Source organism: Pseudomicrostroma glucosiphilum (assembly GCF_003144135.1).
Source record: "Pseudomicrostroma glucosiphilum strain MCA 4718 unplaced genomic scaffold BCV69scaffold_17, whole genome shotgun sequence".
NCBI lineage: Eukaryota > Fungi > Basidiomycota > Exobasidiomycetes > Microstromatales > Microstromataceae > Microstroma > Microstroma glucosiphilum.
Window position 1 is genome coordinate 406854 of NW_020289929.1, and position 16165 is coordinate 423018.

A 16165-nucleotide genomic window follows, 5' to 3' on the forward strand; every position below is an offset into this window, starting at 1 on the left:
TGGCAGTCCAACCCTCGAAAGCTTGGGCCCTCACGGCGGCCCGGTGGTGTGGTACAGAGTGTGGGCGTGAGTGCGGCGGGCGTGAGTTCAATGGGCGCCCCGCCCCGCATGTCAACCCATCCTGGCGCAAGTCAAGAGCCAAGACGTGGGGCGCGTGAGGGTGCTGCGTTGCGTAAATTAATTATTGGTTGCAAGGGAGCAAAGCCACTTGACAGCACGCGGCTTTTGCTCCTTGGGTGCTTCGGTGCTTCGGTGAGACTGATGAATAAAGGTGGACAAGTACACATTCACAAACAAACAGAGGGATGCAAGGTAACAGCGGATGGGCAGAGTGAGGGTGACAGTGAGGATGCGGGCTCAAAGGTGGAGCCACTTCTCTCTTACCTTTTCAGAAGACAGCACCCTTTGGCCGGCCTGAAGCTGACGGTATTCACCGTGTCCGTGTCCCATTCTTGCTGTCCTATAAGAGGGGAGCAACGAGAGGTCTGGGCGGTCAGAAGTCTCTCGATCTGTCTGTCTGTCCGCCACTCTTCATCTACCATCTGCCAGGACCCTGCTCTACTCCCTGCTTCTCCTTCCACCTCCTCCGAGATGCCTTTCTCATCGTCGCCGTCGTCGTCGTCTCGGGCTCGCGCTACTCTCTCGCTCACAGCGCGCACGGCTGCTAGTTCCCTTTTGGCTGTATCGATTCTGATGGCTGGCACAGTATCTGCAGCGAGCGCGGAACCTGCACGCGGGATTGCTTGGCCCTGGTTCTCCAACACGTCAGCATTGACCTTTGATGGCTCGTCGTGGGTGTACAATTGGGAGCGTGAGTGGAATACTGAGGCACTGCCAGAAGAGAACATGACCTATTGTACTGATTTCTTGTCTTCTCTGCGGGCCCCTCTTTTTCCCCACTTTTACGCACGCCCAGTCTACGAGCCCACGGGTGGACCCATCGGCTCCATGGAGTTCGTGCCCATGGTGCGTACCGAGGCAGACCTGCAATACCTCACCTCCTACCAGACGGTCAAGGACGCCTCCTGGCTCATGGGCTTCAACGAGCCAGACATGAGCACCGACGTGGGCGGAAGCAACATCAATGCCACGTACGCTGCCCAGCTCTGGAAGACTCACATTGCACCCCTGCGCTCTGACAGCCTCAAACTCGTCGCTCCAGCCGTGTCCAGCTCAGGCGCTGCGGGGCAGGGCCCTAGCTGGCTAGCAGACTTCCTAGCCGCTTGCGACGGTTGCATCTTTGATGCCTACGCCTTCCACCCCTACGCCTCGAACCGTTGGGGAGTCTCGGCGCTCATTGACAATTTCCTCGAGCTTGGCCACACGCCCGTCTGGGTGACCGAATTCAACACCTACACGCCTGAAGAGAGCGGCGCGCCCTTCGTCGAGTATATGATCGACTACTTCAACAATAAGACGACCGAGGAAATCGCGAGATACTCGATGATCTCGAGGGTAGCGCAGAACACTGCCACGCAGGCAGACTTGATCTACCTCAATGGCAGTCTCACGCCTGCGGGCGAAACGTACAATTCTTATGAGGTCCAGGAACGCGCTCAGGATACCTCTACGTCGTCTCCCTCTTCTTCATCGTCGGCGGCGACCCATTCGTCAGCTGCCATCTACGCCAACAGTGCGCCAGAAGAGCACCTTGTAGCACCCGCTTCACTCATTGGTCTCGGTTTCCTAGCATTGGCAATACTTGCATTTGTATCATAGTCGTCTCTCCCTGTCACCGCTCCGGAATGTCATTTGTTGTACCACATCGCCCCGTCGGGGACATTGCTCTGAACATCTGCCCCTGACACCCCCTCACCTTGGGCAATTCCTTTGTTCAGGTCAAGACCACCAGCCTCAACAGCACCTCGTCCACCTCTGCCCACTCTGCGTCTTTCACCCAGCTCCCATACCTCTTCTGCAGCATCTCGCTGACCGCGCTTTGTCCAACGGACTTTACCACCTCGAAAGCAGCGTCCATATCGTCACTACCGCCGCCGGCCGACTCTGACAGACCCTGACCGCGTTGGACGAGCGAGGCAAACAGAGCGCGCATGAGCCTGACCAGCTCTCGCAGATTTCCCAGAGACAGAGGGGACAGGATGCACAGGGCGTTGTGCACTTCATGCAGCAGCGCTAGGTCCTTCGAGCAGATGTCGTACAGCGAGACGTCCTCAGCACTGCACAAGTAGCTGATCAGACTAGCCTGGACTTCGCCTTGCACCACGCTGGCACGCGCGAGCCTCTGCAGACTTTGGCGAGCAGTCAAGAGCAGAGACTTGGGCAAGATGTTGCCCGTGTCGTCTGCCTGTGCAGCGTTTGTGGAGACCGCTTGTGAAGCAAAGCGAGCTAGCCAGAGGCAGTCTTGCAAGTCCGTAGGTCGGACGTCTCTGAGGTTGGTCGCACTATAGCACTGATACAACGAGAGGTACAGCGGCAAATCGTTCTGATGGCCCCGCTGCAGACAGGCCACCAGAGCCTCTGGGAGATACTTGGACAGCCCCTTCGCGTCCTGCTGGTGCGGTAGAAGTCGAAGCAGCCTCGCGAGCTCGCGACTGATGGCCGAGCCCTCTGCCATCTGCGACAGCACATTTGATGGCGAAGTGAATACCCCCGCCACTTCCACACCGACCTGATCGGACTCTTTCGCTAGAGAGGCATTCATGATGCTACGCTGGCCCTGAGGGTCGACTGCATGGCTCAAATGCCCCGCCTTTCTCTTGACGGAGAAGCTGCTAGCTTTCTTCAAGATCGCAGACTGATCTGAGGCTTTGTCGAGAAGGATTTGAGAGCTCCAGTATCTGTCCGAATTGACAGAGATGGCTTTGATGCGATCGAGGTGAGGAAGCTGGTGCGGGGTCGTGGCTTGGTACGTCGAGCCGTCTTTCCTTGTGATGGTAATCGGCACCTGCGCAACCTCGGCCGAGTCCACCTCTCGTGTTGTCACCAGCCTCGGCTCGACAGCTAACATCCACATGTGCCGATACGCCTGCAGGTGTGCACGGTTGTCTGTAGCTTTGGTCGGCATGCGCGGGTAGAAGGCGATCAGTAGAGCAGCAACGGCAGCATCTGAATTGCCGAAGGTGAAACGTCCACCGCCGAGGAATAGCACACCCAAGGCCATGTGAGTTGCCATATGATGACCATAAGGCTCGTGTGCTGTGGAGAAGCCATGATTGAAGCGGAGTAGCTTCAACAAATCAATGTCACCTGTGCCGGCCAAGACGATGGACAGACCAGTCGCAGCAACGGCTGCAGAAGCTTGAGCTGCCGCCTGTAGAATGCGGTCCTCGTAGTCGGACTTGGCAAGACTTTTGGCGATACGGGTCCATTCGTGATACTTCTCGAGAAGGAGCTTCTTTGTGGCTGAGTCTGCCGAGCCTGCATACTTCAGACTGAGAGCAAAGAGTGCACCGCTCTCAATGTTGATGAGAGCAAGAGTGTACCACGACGGCTTCGTCTGCTTCGACGTTCCTCGGAGGAATTGGGGCACTACTGAGTGCAACCAGTCTTGAGATGGCGTCATAGTGTTCCACATGATCAGATTGCGAGCGAGCGAATGGATGAGTAGCACGTCTGGGCGATGCTTGTCGAGCTCTGCAGGGCTGGACGGCAGCGGTATCTTGCTGGCTGCGACTTCGTCATTGCTCCTGAGGAAGAGCAGCGCATAGGCGATAGCAGCAGGGGATGCAGTAATTCTTAGATCGACGCGCCAAGTAGGATCTCCCAGGGTCTCCCCGAATAGCTCTTCCACTGGCCCCACAATAAGTCGTTCCAACTTGGACAGAATGCGGCGGTCCCTTGCAGCCTTCATACCTTGCCTGCGCCCACGTCCGAGCATGACAAGTCCCAGACCGAGAGCTGCAGAGAGGGAATACGCCTCCCGACAAAAGGTCTGAGCGTCCGTCGTCTCAATGACCTGAGCGCCGATCTGATCGCACAGAGCCTCCGCGATGTGGCTCACGTCCGCTCCTAGGAAGAGGAGCCCTGTACCGAGGAGAGCGGCGGACTGGACTAGCGTCGAATGCGCCAAGTTGGCGGATTGTGGTGGGAGGAACGCTTTGACGTGGCAGGCCAGCAAGGCTCTGACGTCCGGATCGCCCTGCGCAACAAAAGTCGCTGATAGCCCGAGTAAGAGTCCAATAGACGTCAGATTGTGTCGATCGCCTAGGTAGCGGTATGTGTGAACCTGTCCGATGGTTGCAAATCTTCCTGCCAGTCCCAAGCCGAGCAGGAGCCCAGCATGCCGAGCGCTCCTCTCTCCCTGACTCTGAGAAAAGTACCAAGTCGAATCCACTTTACCTTGATCGACGACCATCTCCAGAGCCGATGCAGCCCCATTGTGGAAGTCGGGCCACTCGAGCTCTACCGAATCATTGCGAGGCTCGGCAAATCCATAGGACTGGGCTGGTTTCAGGTGAATGCGCAGGTTGATGCGAGGGGTGAACCACTTCTGTGTAGCATCAAAGCGCTTTGTGAGCAGCAAGAACATGCCGCGACCGATTTGCGTCGCTTTGATGCGTTCCGCAACGTTGGAAAGTCGGATGATACCACTTTCTCGATTCTCTGCGTCAGTCTTGTCCGCACGCACGGGTGCTCGGATGACCGTCGGCCGGCTGGTGACGAGCATCTCTGCAACGTCCTGGAGCCTCCTGTCGGCCGGAAAGATCATCGCAGAAAGAGGATCGAGCTTGACAGTGGTTGGAAGTGATCTAAGGCTTTCGGCTGCATAATAGGCGTGCTGCTCATGTCCGGGATCTGAGCTCAAATTGGCGAGGTCCTGTCGACCCATGAGGCGATATGCTGCCGGCGAGAGGCCTGTTGGCGGGTCTTGGCAGATCGTGCGAAGCTTGTGACGAAGTACGGCGGTGAGGCACCATGGTAAAGCACTCAGTCCCATAGAGATGTGGGTGAGCCAACGAGCGGTACCTACCCCGTCATGCGAGCTCAAAGCTCTCTCTGTCAGTGTATCAAAGAGCTTGGCGATACGCGGCAGGAAGCGAGCAGAGGACAGGTGGCTGCCGTCCGGGCAGAACGACTGCAGGAAAGCTTGTTTGTTCGCGAAGCGCCCACAGACGGCCATCAAGGTCTGTTCCAAGACATCTTTCGGTTGGAATGAGGGTGTGATGGTCAAATTGAGCTCATGACCTGACCTTTCAAGGTGAGCAGGTGGAATAAAGCTTCCCCAATAATCTGCCAGTAAGGTGGCTCCGTGGCAGACAGCCAGATGGAAGATCAGGGTGCCCAGCTGGGTACTGGAGGTAGGGGCCAAGGCAACGTCGAGACGTAGGTCTTGTGCCACAGCGTTGAGAGTTGACAAGACCGCAGAAGTATGACTAGGCGAGACGTTGCATCTCGAACGAACTGTGCGGGCACCTGAAGCTGTTGGAGGGAGGGCGATACAGGCGTCACCCTCTTCAGCCAGTAGACTCGTCCACGCTGCCGCCTTTTGTCCTGCTAGACCCAAGTTGTCCAGATCAGTCTGTAAAAACAGCTCTGTAAGGGCATCCCACTCTGACAGCTGCGTGGCGCCATGCATGCGGCAGATCCATGCTCGACGGTAGAGAAGGCCATTCCCTACTGCAATTTCGAGAGCGGTCAGTACAGCTCGAACAGTGGGATCGGCGGGAGCGAAGTCAAGGTGAGCTTCGAAAGTCTGACCGCCTTCGCAGACAAGACAGACTACGTCGCTTCGTGATGGGTCGCGGAATAGGTGAAGCAACTGAGTTCGTGGAGCAGATTGTTCGGAGACCCAGTGCATGATCCGACGAGTTCGCTCGTCAAAGTGAAGCGGTATCGTCTGGAGACTGTTACTCGAGCCGACTTGAAGCTGAAGATGACCTTCGCCGTCTAGTATCAGCGTGTCTTTCTGCTGAGACCCAGTAGCAGCGATCGAAACCGCTCTCAGGGATGGGTCCGATACTGGGTTGGCAGGTTCCGAGCATACAAGGTACGAGACATCGCCTGAAGCTATGAAATCGACTTTCCTACATAGCAGCTGCTTCGGAGTGCTTATATAGAGCAGGGTAGAGGTGTCGTCTCGAGAAGATGTGATGAACACGTTGGCATCCGAAGGGTGGGTCATGAACACATCGGCGATGACTGTAAGAAGTTGCAAAGCTGGTCTTCTGGCGAAGGGGTCGTCCAGGCCAGCTTCATCGTCGAAGGGGTACGCCTTGCCCTCTCGAAGATGTCCCATCTCGCAGTCGTCGGGTACCAGAGACTTTGCACTAGCGAGTCCGTACATAGACTGATGGTCGACATCGCCTTCCAGAGGTGCGCTTTTCGATGATCTTCGTCTAGACAACGAGGCACTTGTGACGCGTGTGTGAGTCCGTGGAACGTATGGCGTGCGGGCCATCTGGCTGTTGCGCTTCTGTTTGACGACACTGCCCGAGATCCGGCGACTTTCGCCAGCTCTGCTGTTCTCTGCAGTCGCTGCAGAGCCTTTACTGCTTCTCCCTGCCAGCCCTTCCACAATTTGGCCCATCTCCTCAGCTTCAGCTGCATCGTCTATTCGTTCTGATTGAGCTGGTACGGATGCCAAAGGACCGGCTGCCGCACTGATGGCATAAGCAGGACCGGTGAACGATTCATCAATTCGAGCCATGTTGAGATTGCTCTTGTCGGCGGCAGAAGGGAATTTGGAGCTCCTGCGGCGAGTCATTGGAGTCTGCCGAGTAGACAACTGCTCTCGTGCAGGCGTGGATGCGCTAGAGAGTCTTGTGGAGCGACGTGGCAAGGCCGCTGATGGGCCTCTCGCAGTCCAGCTATCATGTCGCAACATAGAAGGCCTTCCATTGCTCGTCGGGCGACGCACTTCGCGGTCGGTCTCTTCAGTCTTGCCTTGCTCAGATTGCTCAGCAGTCAAGTTGGACGGAAGTGGACCTTTCCATCCCTCACACGCGGCCGAGAAAGCGTATAATCGCAACTTGCTCGTCCTGACGTCGGAAGTAACGACGATCGAATACTGTTGCTTCGTCGGCGAGCTTCTGGACAGGGAAGACGAGGCAAAGATGATGTGCTCATCTACATTGCGGTAGTCCTGAGCTACGCCGTAGGCTGCCGCTGAGCCGTCCTTGGGCCACAAGAGCTTCTCAACCAGTGCGATGGGTATCACTTCTGAGAAGTGGTGCTCAAGATAAAAGAGCGTTGGCAGACGAGCTTCGCGCCGATCGCTGCTCACCGATGCATCTGGATTGCGCCAACGTCTCCAGTCTTCTTCCCCCGCTGTACGCTGAAGTAGAACTCCCAGAGAGGTAGGGAGAGCCCGCTGTAGCTTGAAGCCTTTTGGTATGCTGTATTCTTCGCCCAGGCGCGGATAGTATACGATGATTGCCGTCTGCAAGACGGCAATCAGCGCACGTTCGATGCCTTGCTGTCGAGGAGGGAAGCGACGAGCTTCTTCTGCGGCTCCGCCGTTGAGCTCTGCGACAAAGGCCCGCTGCGAAGGAGAGAAGAGCTCGTGAGAGTCGCCGGAGCTCTGCCGCCTGCGAGGATTGCTGATTCCTGAGCGTGAAGTCGAGGTCGAAGGCAATCTCGGTCCGTACTTGTCAAGCCATGACCAGCAGGCGTGTACCACGGCTTCTGGGTAAGAGTAGCTTCTGATGACCTGGCAGCCTCTACTCCATACCAATCTCTTGCCCTGCCAAGCCAGCTCGGTAGGCCCCTCTGCTTCCTGTGTGACTGTTCTGCCAGGCCTAGCCTCATCGTACAAGTCTGTTGGTCGTGCCAAATTAGACCTCAGGTGCCTCAAGACAGTCGACTCGGAGGAAGAGCCTCCAACGATGTGATTGAGCAGCTCATCGTCATCGTCATCGTCGCCATCATTGTCGTGGCCAACGCGTGAGTCTGCAGCAGCGGAGGCCAGGGCAGCGAGATGATAGGAGGGCGAGTATTGCGTCGAAGGGCCAGAGGCTGCTTGCATACGCTCCACATCGTCCCCCATCTCTCGAGGTGTCAACGGACAAGAATGGGTGGTGAAGGTGGCGTGGGGGGCGACAGTATCGTCGAGGTGTTTGGCGGGTGCAAGAAGAAATGACACAGGGAATGATGCACGGATGTGTTGCACCTCGCGTGTCCGCACACGGAACTGGACACAAGATTCCTCGTCCTCCCCCAGAGGCAGGTCAGGTAGCAGTCTGCCTTGCGGAGACGACGAGGTACGAGGTAAGAAAGCGAGAGCCTGGTGAACAGCAGAACATTAATGATGGTGCATCTCAGTCATCGTCATCACTCAAATTGCAACTCTCCGCCTACAATTGGCATACCATTCGCGTCAGGGCGCTCTTCCCAGGCGGTGGTGGCTGTGCGGTGGAGGGCGGGGGGGCCACCAGGCGCGCACCGGCCCATGAAGGTGTTGGTCGGGAGCCGCCATCCTCACTGACGCAGGCTACCATCACTCCTGCCACTTCTTCCAGCTCTTCGTACAACAGCATTGTCATTTAATCACCATCGCCACCGCCACTAGTCCTCCCATACTCCTCTCCTTGCCGCTGAGCATTGCCTCTGACCGCGTCTCTCCACCTCGGCCTTGCCTTGGGGCGTATCCCCGCCTCTTCACGAGATGGCCTCCTGGCTCTCCCCACTGCTCACCTCGTCCCTAGATGTAGACGTCCGCCTTCTAGATGGCACGGTGCCAGCAGATCAGAGTAGGAAGCAGATTGAAGTCAAGGTGGACAAGGACAGGAGGGAAATGTGCACAGTCTACTTTGATGGTGAGACGGTACAGGGTGAAGTGGTGATTAGGAGTAGGGACGGCAAGAAGTGGGCTCACGATGGACTCAGGATCGAGTTTGTCGGCAGCATCGGTGAGTAGGCTCTGAGACTGTACATTCTTCTACGGTGAGCTGCTGTTGCTCACCCTGCTGACTTGCTCACGTCTCCCTCACAGAGCTCTTCTACGACCGCAATCACCATCACCCCTTCCTCTCCCTCTCTCGCTCCCTGGCACCAGCAACACCTTCCAACGCTCCCTCCCTCGTCATCCCCTTCTCCTTCCCAAACGTCGAGAAGCCGTACGAGTCCTACCATGGTATCAATGTACGCCTACGGTACTTCCTCAGGGTGACGTTGAATCGGAGAATGGCGAGCGGAGGTGATATTCTAAAGGAAAAGGAGCTCTTTGTACAAAGTTACAGGATCGCACCAGAGGCGAACAATGCAATCAAGATGGAAGTGGGGATCGAGGACTGTCTGCACATCGAGTTCGAGTACAACAAAAGCAAGTGAGTTGCAGCAGCTCGCTAAGTTTGACCCCTTGATCGCATGCGAACTGCTACTAATACTGCCTATGTCATACATGCTTGCCATCAGATATCATCTCAAGGATGTCATCGTCGGTAAAATCTACTTTCTGCTGGTCAGAATCAAGGTCAAGCATATGGAGCTTAGCATCATCAGGAGAGAGACGACGGGCAGCCGTGAGTAGCGCTGAAGACCAGCAGAACAGAGCAATGAGGACATCTCTCCTCGGTACCTGCGACTGAAGCCATCGTCCTCGTCTGCCTTCGCTCCTCTCAGCGCCCAATCAGTACAACGAAAGCGAAACGATTACGAAGTTCGAGATCATGGACGGAGCTCCCGTCAGAGGTGAGTCGAGAAGTAGTCAATGGTGCCTGTGTCAGCCTCTCCTGACATCTGTACCGCATCACCCCCAGGCGAGACTATTCCTATCCGGCTGTTCCTAGGTGGCTTTGACCTCACTCCGACCTTCAGAGATGTGGCCAAGAGATTCTCGACTCGCTACTATCTCAACCTGGTTCTCATCGATGAGGAGAACCGTAGGTACTTCAAGCAGCAGGAGATCACTGTGTAGTGAGTATTAGGTATGCAAGGTCAGTCGCAGGCGTCTGAGAACAGAGTCCCTGACCAATGGCCCTGCTTCTCCAACCTCACCAGCCGGATACCCGAGAACTGAGGCCGCACTAGCCAGTGCGTTGCTTCGATCCCTATCATCGGACAGCCTGCCTGTGTGAGCCTTCTGCGCTTATTAACCCTGTCATTGTTACTCTCGTCGCTCTTTGGCAACGGAGGAGTTACCCGAGCTCATCTGATGGTGACCAATTTCTGACCTGTAATGGCTGATGTATTGTGTATCTGTGACGACCCTCTTTTGCTCCACTGACAATGCCCCGATCACTCTGCGCTGACGAATGGACTGCAACGGCAAGGACGAAGAAAGGAGATCATCGTCAGCTCGCATCCTTTTAGTATGCCAAACCTCCCCTTTCCGCTCCGCGTCTGAGTACTTACTTTGCGATCTGCTCAAACCCATCAGCTGGGTTGATGATAGTCACTGCCGTCCCTCTCAACACAGCCAAACCCAGTTGCCTCGTCTTTTGCTCAGAGCCTGACCCGTCCGAGGGGAGATACTCTGTCACCTCGTCCATGACCAGGTTCATCAGCTGGTCGTAGCCCTTCAGTACGCCTTGCACTGCATTTCAAAGGAACAGCGAAGATAGCGCATGTAAGCGAGATGGGAAGAGAAGGGCGCAACGCTCCCAGCTGGAGTCGGAGCGCTCTACCACCACAGCGCCTGCACTCACCTTCCCTTCCACCCTGGAACTTGACTCGGATCTTCTTATCAACGAACTTGGCCAAGTCGAGGATCACCTCTTTCTTCCTCTCTTGCTGTTGTCCACCACCGGATGCTCCGCCTCCCCTGCCTCCTGCTCCACCGCCGCCGCCTCCTCTGCTACCTCCGCGAGCATTCGAGTGGTTTCCCCTACCTCCGCCTCCTCCCCGCGGTCCGCCTCGAGAGGACCCGCCGCGTCCTCCACGTTCTGACATGCTATTCGTCGGAGAGAGACAAGTAGGAATTAGGTCTAGCGTTGAATGGGTGGGCGGAACGTGGTAGTTGCTGTAGAGGATGGAACTGCGAGTACGAGTGATGGATGAGAAGGACTGGAGCGGGCAGTAGCACTTGGGAGTGAGTGGGGCCTAGTCTATCCGATCTCTCATCGGAAAGGAAGCCAGGACGAGGCCAAGGCAGGCAGACGCGCGCGCACACAGTCCACCACGCTTCGCTTGCACACGCTTGAAGGAGATATTTACAAGAGATATTTACAAAACATGGCAACACAAGCTGATGTAGTACTCTATGTGAGAAGCGCTGGCGAATCACCTTGAGCGCAGAAGCGTCCTGTCGATCACTGTCCCGGACCGTCCATTCTTGCACCTGCTTCACCATCCTTGGGCCAGATTTCCCCTTCTATGCCGCATAGGGCGCAGGAGCATTCTTATCGCTCTCCGAAGTTGTTGGAGGGTTTCTCCTCATGATCAAGCCGAAGAAGAGTAGGACGAAGGCGGCAAGGGCCTGAGAGATTTGAAGGAATACGAGCTTGATCCACACATTTACGCCCAATGGGTTGGACGAGAAGGCGGTGATTGTCGAGTAGATGGCACTCGCCAACATAAAGGCCGATGCCAAGAGGAGCACGCAAGAGAGCTTGATGCTTTTGCCTTCTCCGAGCGAGAACATCTGAACCAGGTTGAGGAGGATGAAACCAACCGTCACGACGATGAAGATGACGTCTCCTGCTTTGACCTCGGTGCTGTACCCTCCTGCTGAGCTCGTGCCTGCCATTTCAGAGGCCGAAAGATTGTCGAACAGCGGAGATTGTGTGTAGCCGACAATGAGGACGATTAGGCCGACCAGGCTGGCTGTTTGCAGAAGTCGGACAGGCCTAGCGAAGCCAGATCCAAGGAGGCCCGAGGCACCGTGGGACTCGTGGGACTCGTGGGCTGGAGAGACTAGTCGTATGAGCAAGCTGAGACCAGAGACGACCAAGAAGCTGTAGCCAAGGCCTTGAAGGAGATAGGCGGCAATGTACAGTCCTGAAGACGTTGACTTGGCGTAATAGACGTAGACCATGAGAATGTTGCCTACGCAACGTACCACGGAGAAGATCAAGAGGGGCAAGAAGCCTGCCTCGCGCTTGAAGCCATCCCGAACTGCGAGTGCAAGCGAGAAGAGGGCGAGGATCAAATAGATGGGTATAAAGACAATGGCGATGATGACGGAGGCGCTGGCCATGTTGAGAAGAAGGCAAGGGGTGAGGCGAGTGGAGTGAGTTGGTGTGGTAGTCGTATGGCTTGTGATGCTCTGTCGTGGATTGTTGCGGGGCAGTCACTCACCATTACGATGGCCACGCCCTATATATAATCTTCGTCTCCACCATTGTGGCACTCGTACGACTATTCTTGGACCATGACTCTCCCGCTAGGTAGAAGGTGACTTGTGCCGCGTACGCGAGGGCGCAGGTGTGCTATTCGGTCCGCTACTCGGATCTCTCCCCGTCGTCCGCCTGTGCTTCGCTTCGCCGGCTCTCGGGCGACTCTTCGGCGGCTTATTCGGCGTCGCAATCGGCATCGGGCGCGGCGCCGGCGGAGCTGCAGTCTGATTGCGCCGGGGCCACCCACCACGCCATTGCGGGGCGAGGGCAGAGCACCACTTCCGCACTCGCCTGCTCCTCCTCTGCCTAGCATCGCGCGCTGTGAGATCCCATCTCCATCATCCCTTACTGTCCCTCGCCTCATGGATGGCACCCATGACACACACAGGGCCTTTGCCCTAGATTTTGCCGAAGATGCCCTCGCCCTCGACGAGCATTTTGAGGCCGAATTTAGCCGTCTCTTTGCCCAAGGCACCATGTCTTCAGATGCTTACTCGGCGCAACCTTCGATGGTTGGAGACTGTCAAGATCATCTTCCGTTACTCGAGGACAAACGTTCTGAAGACCATCCCATGCGGACACAGAGGAACGCGGCGGCGGCACTCCAGGGCGTGGCGCAAGCCTCAGAGTCACTCGCACCTGCCCCTGCTTCCTCAAATCGGCCGTTGCAAAGCACTGCAAAGGCAGGCAGCTGTGTCGCGTGTTCACTAAGAAAGGTCAAGTGCGATCGCAAAGACAAGCTGCAACAAGGTCTACAAGGACAAGCTCTTGATATCAGCGGAGATATCGCTTGCTCTAGTTGCATCAGTCATAGTATACCCTGTGTGGTCAAAGACCGGGATAAGCACAAGGGGAAACCAAGGTTAGGTGCCCGACTCAAACAGCTCAAGTCACAGGCCGCGGTCACCTCCCCTTACCAGGAGCAGCCTCGACTCTACTTGCCCCAGCTAAATTCAAAGGCGGTCAGAGAGACTTCCGCCCGAATTCGGACCATCGACGGGCCGTCAAATATGAGCCTCGGATATGCATACTCCATTCTGGGCGTACCCGGCCTAACAAGACCCATTCTTGACGCCAGTCTACATGCTTTTTTCAAGTGGGTAGCTCCTACCGCACCCATTGATGGTGTCCGATTCACCAAGGGCTACCAAGCGTTTTGGGACATAGCAGAGGGGAAGCAGCCCCGCGATCGTCCAGTATCGATTGAGCTAGTACTAGCCTTGGCAGCAACTGGCGTGGCTCAAATTGAGTCCGAAGATGGCGTCTACATTGGGGCGCTCGACAAATTCGAATTGCAACACCGCTTGTTACTCAGATTTGTCAAGCAAACTACAGCGCAGAATTGGAACCGTAGGGATGATCTGGACGCAATCGAGGTCCTTGTGGCAGTCTACCTGACAAATTTACTAGACCTCCAAGATGCTGGTGAAGGTATACCACAGGCTGGCACCTCTGACACGAAGAGACCCATGTCGGACGAGGCGATTGCTTCGTTGGTCATGAAGCTCGGTTTGAATCGTGCACCCAAATTGGAGGTGCGAGCCCCGGCGAATGGTGCACGATGGCGGACAGGAAGAGGGGCAGAGCTCTTGACTGATAGCGAAGCGTGGTATCGCAGGCGCGTCTTCTTCGGTATCTTCTTACAGGACGGCTTCAAGTCTATGGGTATGAGGAAGCCAACCTTCTTCCCGAATGACTGCCACGATCACGAAGTGATCCTTCCTCGACGCCCTTCACGCGATGGCGAATTCTCCTCCGATGGACTCCATGCTCGCATGCAATGGCCTAGCGATAAGGAGCACTCGTACATTGAGGCGGCTTTGGCGCAGCACAACTCTCGTTTCTTTTTCTCAGTTCGAGAGCACGCGCCTTTGTTCGTCTCTGTGCGCTCTCAAGGACTCGGCGTCCCTTGCAATGGCGCTCTCAGGGCTCTCTACGGGTGGCAAAAGTGGTATGCTGGAATACCGGACATCCTCAACATTGATCGGCTCATCCCTGAAGATTGGGCAAAGGGCAAAGCTGTCAGACCGGTAGATTATCAGCTATTTACTACCTTGCGTGTTGTCTTTCTCAACCTTCTCTTCCATTCTCAGATTCTTGCCGCCGCCACGGCGGTGACCGATTTTGGTCTGAGAGAAGACGAGGTAGGGACTGACCTCACCGCCGCTCATATGATTTTCGAGGAGGCCGCTTTCCGCAGTCTCTCAACAGTTGCCAGCCTGAGCAGAAGAGCTGGAGAAGTAGGTCTCTTGCGAGGCTGTCCAGTCGTTACGCGGTAAGTCGTCGGGTCTGCAGCTTACGATCGGGCCATTTGGACCGGCTCAGACTGATCTCGCTCCCACCCTCGCTGTACAGTAATGCGAGTGCAAGCTACGCCTTGTGGGCCTGTGACAAGGTCCTGAATACACTGTCGACCGAGAGTGAGGCAAGTATGCAGTCTGGACCCATCAAGGGAATGACAAATGAAGAAGTCCTCTTCTGCACAGAGGAGATAGCCTTTGGAGTCAGCACTGTGGATTCTGCTCAGGATACTCCGCAGATACATGCCTTCATCGTGGAGAAGATTGCTGCCGTCAGATCTCAGGTGCTATCCATAGGCGGGGTAGCAACAGCTGCATCGCATTCACCCTTCTCCGTGGAGGGCTGCAGCGAGCACGATGATGTGGCCAGATTCCTTCAGCTCAGCACTTCTGATTCGGACGATAGCAATCGAACGCTGGTAGGAGCGGGACAGCAGGACTTTGCTGCCGAGGCCACTTCGCAATACCCGGTATGGAGCACTGGGGCACCAGGTTCCAATCTGGCCCCCGAGCAAGGGGCCCCATCTCCGCACCAGCGCTTCATGAAACATCGCTTCGAAACCATCAGCACACAATCGCCGGCACCATCTCTTCACGCGAAGGGCAAGGAAGGGAACAAGAGCGCTGCAGTCAATGCCGTCGCTTGCGCAGCTTCTGATGCCAGCATGGCGGTCTCCCTTGAGGAGTTCATTGAGAGTATGAATTCGTCGTAGTGATAATGCATGCATTTGAAGTCGAGCGATCTGTCAATTGGGGTCAACTGGCGTTGATGACCTCCAGCCTCGTGAGCTGCATGCCAGCAACGCTCGCCATCGGGTGTAGACATGGTGTGAGACGATGTCTGACGCACTGATTGCGGGACGCGGTCTAGTATTTCTTCGCTCTCACTCTTTGCTTGGTCAAAACACGGGGTCTGGTCGCTGACAGTGGAGGTCGAGCGGGGTGTCAGTGCCCTGCGAGACACTGAGCCAGGTAGACGTCACTCTTGTCCCGCAAGGTCCTGTAGACCCAATCCACTGCTTCCCGTCCGACGTTGATGCTCCGACATGGTTGGCCTCGTATAAGACTTGCCGAGCTTGAAACTCTCTACCTCGGGTCGCTACAGTGTGCGAAACATCTGACCAGCCGACATGAGATCTGACGCATGCGCCACTGTCAGTCTGGGCCACAACGCCAAAATTCGACTCTGGGCTCGCCGTCCAAGATAGTGGCTCCGATCTGACCCTCCGTCAGACGCCTTCTCTGACCAATGAAATACTTGAAGAGCTCAATGCTCAGCATGGCGTCCATTCTTTCCCTTCGTCAACCATCATGCACATGGCCTTTCCTTGCATCATATGTGAGGCTACGTCGCATATCGGGCTTCTGGTAGCAATGAAGAATCAAGCAGCCCATGGCGCTGCCATGGCTTTGCCGAAAGTGCAGATTCTTGGAGATAGCTATCATCCGGTGGTCGTTACGACCCGCACACCCTCTCACCGACCTTTGACATCCGCTCACGAGGTGCCATCTACCAAATAGTTGTCGCTTATTGTCGCCTATGATCTGCAGAGAGACCAGCCTAAGGCTGCAAAGGTGCTGTGCGAGACACCCAGCGCCTGCACGCGATCTCAGATGATCGAGCTCGCGGTCAACAGCCTCCGCGCAATGAGAAGGCAGTTGATGCACATCGTGAAATCTAGCCACCGGTAT

The 16165-nt window shown here is 56.0% G+C and overlaps 6 protein-coding genes across 6 annotated transcripts; 3 read left to right on the plus strand and 3 right to left on the minus strand.

Moving 5' to 3' along the window:
• Positions 1-591: 591 nt before the first annotated feature.
• BCV69DRAFT_301478 (hypothetical protein) lies at positions 592-1719 on the plus strand (the record flags this gene model as incomplete). Its single annotated transcript, XM_025494567.1, has 2 exons — positions 592-811; positions 917-1719. The coding sequence occupies 2 exons, from the start codon at positions 592-594 to the stop codon at positions 1717-1719; spliced, it is 1023 nt and encodes a 340-aa protein (XP_025345507.1).
• On the minus strand, positions 1595-8050 carry BCV69DRAFT_263791 (hypothetical protein). The gene has a single exon (XM_025490743.1). The coding sequence runs from the start codon at positions 7943-7945 to the stop codon at positions 1835-1837; it is 6111 nt and encodes a 2036-aa protein (XP_025345508.1). The 5' UTR covers positions 7946-8050; the 3' UTR covers positions 1595-1834.
• A 339-nt stretch (positions 8051-8389) lies between these two features.
• Positions 8390-10021, plus strand: BCV69DRAFT_285314 (vacuolar protein sorting-associated protein 26). The gene is made up of 6 exons (XM_025493345.1): positions 8390-8807; positions 8891-9224; positions 9313-9419; positions 9520-9588; positions 9657-9813; positions 9898-10021. Exons 1-6 carry the CDS (start codon positions 8564-8566, stop codon positions 9914-9916), a joined length of 930 nt encoding a protein of 309 aa, XP_025345509.1. The 5' UTR covers positions 8390-8563; the 3' UTR covers positions 9917-10021.
• On the minus strand, positions 9898-10933 carry BCV69DRAFT_285316 (U6 snRNA-associated Sm-like protein LSm7). The gene is made up of 3 exons (XM_025493346.1): positions 10545-10933; positions 10252-10432; positions 9898-10156 (listed from the first exon to the last, which is right to left on the minus strand). Exons 1-3 carry the CDS (start codon positions 10786-10788, stop codon positions 10135-10137), a joined length of 447 nt encoding a protein of 148 aa, XP_025345510.1. The 5' UTR covers positions 10789-10933; the 3' UTR covers positions 9898-10134.
• A 93-nt stretch (positions 10934-11026) lies between these two features.
• On the minus strand, positions 11027-12223 carry BCV69DRAFT_285317 (hypothetical protein). Its single transcript, XM_025493347.1, has one exon. It carries the CDS (start codon positions 12032-12034, stop codon positions 11210-11212), a length of 825 nt encoding a protein of 274 aa, XP_025345511.1. The 5' UTR covers positions 12035-12223; the 3' UTR covers positions 11027-11209.
• Positions 12224-12535: 312 nt separating this feature from the next.
• Positions 12536-15186, plus strand: BCV69DRAFT_301483 (hypothetical protein; the record flags this gene model as incomplete). The annotated part of the gene is made up of 2 exons (XM_025494568.1): positions 12536-14448; positions 14529-15186. 2 exons carry the CDS (start codon positions 12536-12538, stop codon positions 15184-15186), a joined length of 2571 nt encoding a protein of 856 aa, XP_025345512.1.
• Positions 15187-16165: the final 979 nt, after the last annotated feature.